General features: G+C 41.3%; 1 protein-coding gene across 1 annotated transcript in view; it reads right to left on the reverse strand.

Annotated features, from left to right (window-relative positions):
• Positions 1-11,075, reverse strand: part of LOC132826171 (spondin-2-like) — a 35,456-nt gene extending 24,381 nt beyond the window's left edge. Inside the window, exons 1-2 of the mRNA XM_060841814.1 lie at positions 10,892-11,075; positions 8,642-8,856 (exon numbers count right to left, since the gene is read on the reverse strand). Coding sequence (XP_060697797.1) covers positions 8,642-8,856; positions 10,892-11,075 — 399 coding nt within the window. The remainder of the gene's footprint in view (positions 1-8,641; positions 8,857-10,891) is intronic.
• Between the last annotated feature and the right edge of the window lie 1,018 nt (positions 11,076-12,093).

Genomic DNA, 12,093 nt, shown 5'->3' on the forward strand with positions numbered 1-12,093 from the left:
TCAAAGGCCTTTTGGAAGTCTAGATAGACCACATCCACTGGGTTTCCCTGGTCTAACCTACTTGTCACCTCTTCAAACAATTCCAACAGGTTTGTCAGGCATGACCTCCTCTTACTAAATCCATGTTGAATTGTTCTAATCAGACTCTGCTCTTCCTCGAACTGAGGCTGACTCCGAGTTTATGAAAGTGCATCATGGCTTCTTAGCTTTTACTCCATGTCTTTATTTCTAAAGCCCAGGAATTTTTATATCTTTTTAAGCACTTTCTCAATTTGCCCTGTCACCTTCAGTGTTTTGAGAAGACAGATTGAGAAAAAGAAAATTTGCATTTATATTATACTTCTCATGACCACTGGATATCGCACAGCATTTCTGGAGTGTAGTCACTGTTGTAATGTGCAGGTTGTATGACTACGACATGTACTCCCAGTCCCTCCGATTCTGCACCCACTTTAGAAGTGCTCCCTTTGCTTTGGATTTCCTCATTCTTCCTCCCAAAATGTAACACTTCACACTTCTCATTGTTAAATTTCATCTGCAATGAGTATGTGCATTCCACCAGTCCCTCTGTGTTCTGTTGAAGTCATTCACTGTATGACTGACAGTTCACAATACTTAGAAGCCTTATGCTATCAATACATTCACAATTCTATCCCATACGCTCAAGTCTATCTTATTAATATAGACCATAAAAAGCAGTGATCCTAATATTGATCTCTGGGGAACTCTGCTTTATAACCCCACTCCAGTCCAATAAACAACAGTTCATCACCACTCTCTGTTTCCTGTCATTCTGCCAACTTTATATCCCTGCAACGACTGTCTCTTTTATTCCACCGGCTTCTCTTTTGCTGGCAAGCCTATTATGTGGTATTTCATCAAATGCCTTTTGAAATGCCACATAAACAATAGCAACTGCATTACCCTCATTGGCTTTCCTTATTAAAAAGATAAAACCTTCAGAGCTTGTGTGGGATCAGAAATAGCAAGAGTTGTTCCTCAGGCCGCTACAAACATCCTCCAACCTTTTGCCAATTTGATCTTGCCCCTGCTCACCCCAGTACCTGTCCTCTCTGACTGTAAACGTGGTTCAGCTCTCCTTCCATAATAGTTGGATGTGTGTGTGTGTGTGTGTGTGTGTGTGTGTGTATATCACTTTACAGATAGTTGAAGGATCAAGTATGATGGGGCATAATTTTAATGTCAAGGGCTGAAGATTTAGAGTGGATTTGAAAAGAACTTTTTCTCTCAGGGGATGGTGGGAATCTGAAAATTGCTGCCTGAGAGGGTAGCAGAAATGGGAAACCTCACAAAATTTTATAGTCCTTAGATCAGCATTTGAAATGTCATAACATTCAAGGCTGGATCCAAGTGCTGGAAGGTGGGATGAGTGTAGATATGTTGGCGCAGACTTAATGGGCTGAAGGGTCTCTTCTATGACTGTGTAAACAGGAGTAGACAAGATAGTCTGCTGAGTCTGTTCATCATTCAATATGGGGTCTTCAATTCCACTTATGTAAAAGTCCAAAGGTTGACAATGTACAAATAATAGGCTTGCTAATAAAGCAGATATTATAATTAAAGTTTTTAAGCATATACTTTAGTTATAAAATTTAAATAATTGTAAATGATGGTGACAACCTGGGCCAGTTGATATGATTCTAAATTGCTGTGTAAGGTTTTGATTGTCGTTTCTAAGTTGACATGGCAGTGCAGTATTGAAGGACTGTTGCAAAGTCACAAGAGCAATTTTTCACGAGTCTGGATTATCTGATTATTTAGGGGATTGACCAGATAGAAAACATAGAAACATAGAAAATAGCAGCAGGAATAAGCTATTCAAACCTTTCAAGCCCACTCCAACATTCAATATGATCATGGCTGATCATCAAATTTGTCCCCTGTTCCTACTTTCTCCCCAAACTCTGAGATCCCTTAACCCTAAGAACTATTATCTAGCTTCTTCCAGAAAACATTCAATGTTTTGACTTCAACCACCTTCTGTGGCAGAGAATTCCACGGGCTCACCACTCTCTGGGTGAAGAAATTTCTCCTTATCTCAGTCCTACATAGTTTACCCTGTATCCTGAGACTGCGATCCCTGCTTCTGGACTATCCAGTCATCAGGAATATCCTTCCCACACTTAACCCTCTTTAAAGTGTTACAGGATTCTTTGAGATTCTCTTTCATTCTTCTAAATTCCTATTAAAAATAGTCTTAACCTATGTAGTCTTTCTTCATTTGTCAGGCCTTCCATCCCAGGAATCAGACTGGTAAACCTTTGTTACACTCCCTCCATGGCCAGCACATTCCTCAGATAAGGAAACCAAAACTGCACACAATACTCCAGATGTGGTTTTGCAAAGGAGCTGTAAATTGCAGCAAGACATCCCTGCTCATGTACTCAAATCCTCTCACTAGGAAGCAGGCATACCATTTGCCTTTTTCACCTGCATTCTTACCCTCAGCAACTTGAGCAAGGACACCTAGATTTCGATGCACCTCCCCCTTTCCCAATCTATCACCATTCAGGTAATAATCTGCCTTCCTGTTTTTGCTACCAAAGTGAATAACCTCGCATTTATGAAGATTTTAAGGCACTAAAGTAGTGGTTTCTGTGGTATCTTGGCCAATTTTTCCTCAGATAACCAACACCATTAAAAACAACTTCATTGGCCATTGATCTTAATGTTGATTTGGGGATGATATTGTTGTCAATGATTGCTGTGTTTGCATTCCATGGAAGAATAATTTTGTGAAATTTTGTATATTATAATAAGTGCAAGCGATGTGTGGTTTTAAGGTAACATGTTTTCATTTGCTCTTGACAACCACAGTATCAGTAGAGGTTCCATCATGCCTTTATCCTCTTAGTGGAATGTCACTGTTGGGCATGCATGACTACTGTCAAAATATGTAATCTTAAAAGTAAAAATAAGATTCATGTCTGATACTTGGAATGCACGGTTCTGATTGACTGGGCTTGACATCAGTATTTATGTCTGAATTTCAAAGGAGATGGGGAGATTAACCAGCTAACTTTCCTTTTTTCATTAAAATAAAACAAATTCAAGAAATTTCTGAACAAGTGGGAACAATCAATAGAAAAACCTGGCCTGGATAACAGAATGAATGGGACAGTTTAAAGGGACTGGCTTTCAGCAGTTGGCTAGTTTCATATCTGATCTCAATAATTCTGCTCCCTATATATATTCTGATATTTGATTGATGTTGAAGATTAGGAGAAATTAGTAAAAATGTTAAATCTTGGTGCAGCTTTCTCTCTCTCTCACCCTCTCTCTGCCTCTTTCTCTCATTCTCTCTTTCTGTCCCTCTCTCACTCTCTCTCTTTCTCAATGCTGACAAACGGGACTAGATCTGTTTCGGATATCTGGTCAGCATGGACGAGTTGGACCGGTGGGTCAGTTTCCATGCTGTGTAACTCTATGACTCTATTTGATGTTCCCACAGGAGTGATAAATTAAAGAACATCATGTAAACTGAACAGCATTTTCTCTATCACAGCAGTGACGATTCTTTCAAAGTACTTACATTAGATTCCTTACAGTGTGGAAACAAGCCCTTCAGCCCAACCAGTCCACACTGCCCCTCCAAAGATTAACCCACCTAGACCCATTTTCCCTCTGAATAAAGCATCTAACACTCTGGGCAATTTAGCAAGGTCAATTCGCCTGACCTGCACATTTTTGAACTGTGGGAGGAAACCGGAGCACCCGGAGGAAACCCACACAGACACAGGGAGAATGTGCAAACTCCACACGGACAGTTGCCCGAGGCTGGAATCAAACCTGGGACCCTGATGCTGTGAGGCAGCAGTGCTAACCACTGAGCCACCATGCCACCCTGAGCCACTGTGCCACCCTACTTTACTCGCTATAAAGCTGTTTGGGATATCCTAGGTTTATGAAAGAGGCTATTTAAATGCAGTTTTCTTTCCACAAACATAACCATGTTTTTAAGGTTAAAAACTTGCACAGATCAGTGAGTGTGACTCACCTCAGAATCAGAAGGTTATGGATTCAGTCTTGCTCCAAAGACTCAAGCACAGAATACAAGTGGACCCTTCAGTACAGTTCTGAGGGAGTGCCATCTTTTGGATGAGAATTTAAACAGGAGCCCTGCCTACCCTCTCAGCTTGATGTAAGAGATGCCAAAGGCATTCTTTCAAAGAAGAACTGACTGCCCTTGGGTTCCAGCCAAGATTTATTCCTCAACCAGCATCACTGTGAGCAGATTTAGGGAGGCAGTTGCAGAGCTTAAAAACCTGGGCAGGAATTGCAGCCAATAGCATCAGCTCTGCATTGCCTGGCTAAACCACTCAACCTCTCCCACCCTCTCTCCTGACAGCTTATTCTTTAACAGCTGTCTAATATCTACTTATGTGGTTCAGAATTAAATATTGTTTGATAGCAGTCTGGAAAGTGTATGTTAAGAGTGCCATATAAATAGAAGTTGTTGAAGTAGAGGTTGGTTTGAACACGTCAACTTATTGTTGGTCCCCTTTATTCACTATCTGAATTGTTAAGGGAGATTCTGGGCAACTTCTGTTGGCTGATGCACTTAGAATACTATCAGGCAAGCCTTTTCAGCAACATCTGTGGTCTATCTGTATCTTCCTGTTTTTCTGTTTCCCTCCTGCTTCAAACATCCTTCTGTTTACATTGTACAGGGAGATGTTAGTAAGGCAAAAAAAAAATTTTGAATTGGTCTGTAAAAGTAAGCTTGTAGGCATTGAACTGCACAAAACAGCAATGTTTCTTTTAAGTAGCACCTATAGTTGATGGTACAAGTAAATCGATAACCCAGGACAATGAAATTTACAGGGAACTGCATTGAGTTTCTCTGTTTTATTCTCCACAGGCAGAACCCCACAGCCACTGAGAAATTAAAAAATGAATGCATTGGCAGCTAAAGATAGTGAGGCTGCCGTTTGAGCCTTACACACTTTCTGTAACTTTCCAGCCAGCTAGGAAGTTACAAGACTGACACGCGTGGGTCCTTATCAGTGGCATCAGACCTGACAAAATTTACCTTTGTGTGCATGTCAAGTGCTGGTCAAAACTATGTCAAGTCTGTGACAAAAATATGCTTACTAGTGATCCTAGATGCAAAATGTGGGAAGTGTTCACTTCGAATACTGACATATTTCTTACCTTGAATAACAGAAAAATATCAAGGACAAGAACAAGACTACAGTTGACTTGAAGCTTCTTATCAGATGATGTTTGTGGTAAGTACTCCTGAGTTATGTGACCTCACCTCAATCTTATGATAAAACCATAACCTTTGAACCAGGTCATTCATCTCATAAATACCCTTCCTAATTCCACAGCAGACTCGTGAGAAAATGCAGACACAGTGCATCTATGGAGTTCATTGTCTTTCGACTTTTGCTAAATTGGCACATTTTTCTGACATTTCAAACATGCCAGTGTAGGTAAAAAAATTATTATTGGTTCTTTCTCCCGTTTTATCTCCTTGTTTGTAGAAAGTGTAAGACCACATTCAAGATGGCCGACTGCCACATCACAGAGACTAAACTTACAGCTCCACCCCCACTCAAGATGTTAGTCTAAGAGCATTCGATTCTGTGTTTATCTGTCAAGTAAAGTATAACAACAAGTCCACATTTGTGCTGTGTGGAAGGTTTAACATTCAATATGATGAGCAGCTTCTCAGACACTGAAGCAATCTGCATCTATACCAAAGCAAAGCTTGGACAACATTGTGCCTGGGGCTAATAAGTGGCATAGGTCATTCAAGCCACACACACGCCTGGCCATGAGCATCACTAGCAAAAGAGAATCTTTCTTTGCCATTCAATAACATTTGGCAGAGCAGAATCAATGGATTGACAATCCTAGGCCTGCTCCTATGTCTAATAATCTTACCATCACTGAATTTCTCTCACTATCAACATCCTACCATTGAACAGAAATTCAAGAGACCAACCATATAAATATTGCAAAATCAGAGTGAATAACTCATCTTTTATATTTCAAAAGCTACCCACCAGCTGTGAGGTAGAACCCAGGGCTGTAATCTTGTCCTTCCTGGATGAGAATAACCCCAACTATACTCATGATGCTCAACAGCGTCCAGGCTAAATGCTAGCTCAAACCCCAACCACTTACCGAAGTATTTACTCCCTCCACCGCAAACAAATAATGGCAGCAGTGTGTGTAACAAGATGCACTACAGTAACTTACCAAGGTTCCTTCAACAACACTTTCCAAACCTGCAACCTCTGAGGTGAAGTCTTCAGAGTTCTACTGTCTAATTAGAGAGAGATGACTGATGGTACTTTAGCCTAAGAGTCACCACACCTCAGGTGAGGATGGGAGGCTAAGAAGAAGAGTCCTGCATGGTAATCTCAGCCAGTGCAGAAACTGAATCCATGCGGCTAGTGCTATTCAACATGGCAAACCAGCCCTCCAAGGAACTGCAGCCTTTACCACCAAAGAAAAGGAGCATGGGAGTAGCACTAACTGCAAGTTCCCTCTAAGCCCCACACCAACTGTTTTCCACACTTTCACTGTTCTTTCACTGACCCTGGATCAAAATGGACCAGCAAAGCTGTGGGAGTACCTACACCACTTGGACTGCAGCAGTTTAAGAAGTTGGGTCACCACCATATTCTCAAGGACATGTAGGGATGGGCAAAAAATATTGACCTTGCCCATGATGCTAATGTCGCAATAAAGAATAAGAATGAATATAGAATTATGGAATGATCTGAGCACAGAAAGGAAGCCATCAGTCCATTGTATCCCGCTGGCTCTCTGCAAGAATACTTGCAAGTTTAATCTACTACAAGTGCTTTTTTTGTAACTTTGAACAATTACTTGTTTCAGTTGGTTGTCTAATTCTCTTTTAAAAGTTCCCTTGAACCCATCTCCATCATGATCTCAAGCTGTGCTCTCCAAAACCTAACCTAACTTGTCCCTGAGGGAAACCATATCGCTTTCCCCTCCTCTTTTTGTAGAATTCACATCCAATGGATGACTGTTTGGTTCTCAACCTTTCCTCCAATTGAAACAATTTCTCTCTATTTACTCTGCCTGAACATCTTATGATTTCAGACAATCTGATCAAATCTCCTCTCACTCTGGCCTTCCTTAGGAAGAATGATACCAGTTTCTCCAATCCAGCACTCAGCTGAAGTCCTCACCCCTGAAACCATTCTTGTAAATCTTTTTTGTGCTCTCTCCAAGACATTCACTTCTTATGAAATGTGGTGTCCATAATTGGACACAAAATTCTATTTGAGGATGAACAAATAAATTCAACAAACAAATAATAAACTTTATAAATGTTCATAATTTTCTTGCTTCAGTATTCTTATGCCTCCATTTATAAAGCCAATGATCCGTACTGCTTTTCAAACAATTTCTCAATATACTCTGCCATCTTTGACAATTTGCTAATAACACTTTAATAATCTAACTGATCTTCTGTGACATCATCACAGGTTGGCCGTTTGGAGGATATTTGTGATACTTAAAAGCTGAGACACAAATCTAATTTAATCACATTTGCCCTATGCTGGCCTTGGTTTGGGGAATTCTTGTGGGGAGCTAGCCTAATTAAGGATATCCCAAGGTCATTTAGAGGTTAGTTCCAGAGGGAAGTTTCTTGGGAATGGCAGCTGCTTGTGAAATCCAAGTTCCTCACCTGGGGAGAGATCGGGTTATTGAGGGCAAAAAGGCAGCAGGAAGTTATTCAATCACACAGCTGTCATTGCTGTAATGTTGAAAATAGCGAAGGCATAAGAGGCCAGAGGAGGACTTGCATAGAGATCTCAGAGGGTTGGACAACATTACAGAGACAGTGAGGTGCAAGACCATGGAGGAATTTGAAAACAAGCATGAATATATTTAAAAGGACAGGGCCATTGCTGCTCATGGAAGTGATGGTATGGGGTGAGACAGGGCAGCAAAGGTTATGAATGACTCTAAACTTTGACCTGTCCTAACCTACAGGTCTAGTGAATTGGCCGTGCTAAATTGTCCACAGTATTAGATATGTTAGTCAGGAGTAAATATAGGGTAGAGGAATGGGTTTGGGTGAGTTTCTCAGTGTGGGTCGAAGGGCCTGTTTCCACACTGTAAACAATCTAATCTAATCTATGTCCGTGTTTTCTGGGTTTAGGTATGTCAGCGTATCCTCCCAGACATGCTTCCATGTCAATCAAATACAAAGTATACTTGCAGGGAGTTAGAATTTTCACTCATTTCGGCATCAACATTGACGTTGCAGTTCCCAGAGTTGTGGGGCTCCTTGAGGATCGGAATACCTTGCAGAAACCCTGAAGCTGTGCTTGAGACTCCAATTTGATCAGAAGATGAGCTCTTAATGAAGTAGATTCTTTGTTTTGTTCATTAAAACTATTGGCTGTGGAGTTCTTGAGTGCCTTACAGTCAGGCCTCATGGATGAGGACTGGCCACCAGATGTTGCTAATGATATTGCATCCATTGGCCATTCTCCAGCAAGATTCACTTCTTTAAAAACTGTAGGAGAATTGTTGAAAAGTGAAGAGGGGCTAAACTGTACACCATCTCCCTAAAGAGGTATGAAAATGTGTGACAAGTGAAAAAAAAAACAGCTTTGTAACTTACAAGAGGGTGTGAGGGAGTGATAGTGAACGCAGTGGTGGAATTCCCTTCTCCTGCTGTGATAGGATTACTGTGAAAGCAGCTCTGCACAGACCCCTGTGTAGCGTTCACTTCTTCCAGCAGAAGACCATGCTTTCCATCCTCTGCAAACATCTTAATGCCAGAGGATGCCATGGCCCCTTCGGCCCACAGAGTGAAGTCATAGTTATGGACACAACCTGCAAGAACAAAATGTCAAGAATGAAGCAACATGGGAGAGTTTGTAGATTTGGCATCATGCATTCGAAAGGCCTCTCATTGTGATTCTTCAGTATTTACCCCTTGACATCAACCACAGTGGAGCTCAGCATCAGCACCTCAAACTGTCACCATACCTATAAAATCAAAACAATTAGCTGGCATTTCTTCATGTTATTTAATCCTGAGAACGGTATCTGTTTCCATCTCTTCTCATGATGCCATTCTTTTCAAATCCCACTAATACAATGCATTCCTTTATTTAATTGGGTGACTTAACAACAATTCACAATAAAGGATGACTAACATTTTTTTTCAGTACAATTTCCTAATCTCTTTTTCTAAGTAAATTGTCACGGCAGAGTTTCCCAAAGTGTAAACAGTTTGATTTGAGTCATTTAATTTTCAGAACCACTGAGGCTTGAGTATACCACAGACACAAATAGTAAAGACTTTGAAACATTATGGTGTTATCAAAGAAGAATGTATACTTGTAGTGGGTGGCACGGTGGCTCAGTGGTTAGCACTGCCGCCTCACAGCACCAGAGACCCAAGTTCAATTCCTGCCTCAGGCGACTGACTGTGTGGAGTTTGCACATTCTCCCCGTTCTGTGTGGATTTCTTCTGGGTGCTCCGGTTTCCTCCCACAGTCCAAAAATGTGCAAGTTAGGTGAATTGACCATGCTAAATTGTCTGTAGTGTTAGATGCAGGGATAAATGTAGGGGAATGGGTCTGGTTGGGTGCGCTTTGGTGGGTCGGTGTTGACTTGTTGGGCTGAAGGGCCTGTTTCCACACTGTAAGTAATCGAATCTAATCTAGTTATTAAATTCAAAGTGGCATTACACTACACAACCATGTTTCTGATTTGCCATGATGTGGTATTTACATTGTTGCTCTCAATGCTTTTTAATTACAATGTTCCTTTTTTTTAAACAATCCTTTTTAGAAAGTGGGTATTCCTGAAAGGGCCAGCTTTTTAATGCCCACCCTTCATTGCACATGGAGGTATAGAGCCTTGTTCATCAGCCACTGTTATTGGTCTTGTTTAACTGAGTGGTTTGCTAGTACACTTCAGAAAGCAGTATCAGTATGAGACTGGAGTGCATTTTGTTGAGGACAACATTTTGGTTCCCAGCAACACATTTTTGAATCATTGAGACTGATCCAACAGTTTCGTGGTCATTTTACTGACAACAAGGTTTTACTTCATAGCATCCCTACAGCGTGGAAGCAGGCCATTCAGTCCATCAAGTCCACGCCAATCCTCCGAAGACTCGAGCAGACTCAGCCCACCACCGTAATCCTGTATTTCCCAAAGCTAACCTACCCAGCCTGTACATCCTGGACACTAGGGGCAATTTAGCGTGGCCAATCCACCTAACCTGCACATCTTTGGACTGTGGGAGGAAACTAGAGCACCCAGAGGAATCCCACGCAGACACGGGAAGAATGTGCAAACTCCACACAAACAGTCGCCTGAGGGTGAGATCGAACTGATGTCCCTGGCGCTGTGAGGCAGCAGGCTTAACCACTGAGGCACTGTGCCGCCCCAAGTTAAACTCACATTGAATTAATACAATTTGAACTCATGTTCCAACATGTCGGTCCCTTTGGAATGGGGAGTCAGGTTTTCCAGATGCCACTGTTTGCTTTTAGGAAATCTCAAATTTTCAAAGAGGCTTCAACAGGTATTAGGGACGGGCAGCCATACCCATGTCTGGTGTATGCAAGGGCTTTGGGCACTTCCCTTTTGGCCTGAATGAATAAAGCAGACAGCCATACTATGGAGTTCAGTGAGGTGACTCACCCAAACCTTGCCATTGTAAAGGCAGACACTCACTCGAAAAACGTCTAGTGGATTCAGAGAAAATATGGTTCTCTTTTCAAGTCCTTTTCATTCATCATTGACTGATTGGATTGACACAAATCACTTGGTTTCTGCAGTAAGAGTTTCATTGTCCCAGCAAACTGAGGGATGTTTAGATCAAGAATACAACAAAAAAACCAGGACTCACCGAAAAGCATTGACCACTGGGCTGGAGGTCTGTACATTGGATATTGCTTTGGAAAAGAAAAGCTGTTCCACTCTGCCAGGAAATGGAGAGTGTAGCGTGCTGGTTTCTGAGTTTGGCAGTGGATTACATTGCCGGTGGTGGCTGGACAGATGAGGAAGAGCCAGAAGAGAGGAATAGGACTCATAATACTAACACTGGAGATTGAAAGCTAGAGATCAATTCAGAGCGAATTCCCCATGGTGACATAGAATCTGGACTCCACAGTTTTCTGAATAAACAAACCCTTTGACCTCCTGTGGTAGACAATTCTCAACTTGGGTTAATATTTAATAAAGTCAATCTGTTGCAAAATAAATCCTCTCCTACCTTCCATTTAATGCACTTTGGAAGGTGCAGATCAGAAATTATTTCTTGAATGAGGAACTACAATTCGCTCTCAGCTGGAGTATTGAGTTCCATTCTGGGCACCACCCTTTAGGAAGGATGTCAAGGCCTTGGAGAAGTAGAAACGATTTACTAGAATGGTCCCACGGATGAGAAAACTCAGTTCTGTGTGCAGAATGGATTTTTTTTTGTCAAAAGTTTTGAAATTGAAAGTGAGGTATAATAAAGATATTTTGATAGTGTAAATAAAGCAAAACAATTTCCATTGGGAGCTGTCTCAGGGGTAATGCTTTGATGCTCACAAGGACAAGCAACATTTCTTAAATACTTTCAGTGTTGCTGTTGGTTATTCTTTGTCCCTTGTAACCAGCGTTGCTAATACGAAAGAGAGCCTCACTCTACCAGTCATGTGTTCATCAGGTAGCACTCTTGCCTTGGAACCTAATAGGTCATGGGTTCAAATCATACTCCAGAACCTAGAGTGCAAAATCAAGGCTGACATTCCAGTGAAGAACTGAGTGAGTGCTGTACTATCAGATGCAGTGTCTTTTGGAAATACCAGTCCTTGTCTCAATCCCATCTGCTCTCTGAAGATCCCATGGCACTATTTTGAAGAAGATCAGGAAGCTCTTCCTGGAGCGTGGACAAATATCTATCTTTAATCAACATCACTAATTTTGGCTATTTATTTCACTATTTATTATCTGTTTACCTATTACCATTATTTATTTCATTGCTCTTTTTGGGAAATTTGTGTGCAAATTAACTGCTGCATTTTTTTTACATTATAACAGTGACAACACTTCAAACATTCATTG

The sequence above is a fragment of the Hemiscyllium ocellatum genome, chromosome 22 (assembly GCF_020745735.1).
Source record: "Hemiscyllium ocellatum isolate sHemOce1 chromosome 22, sHemOce1.pat.X.cur, whole genome shotgun sequence".
Classification (NCBI taxonomy): Eukaryota; Metazoa; Chordata; class Chondrichthyes; order Orectolobiformes; family Hemiscylliidae; genus Hemiscyllium; species Hemiscyllium ocellatum.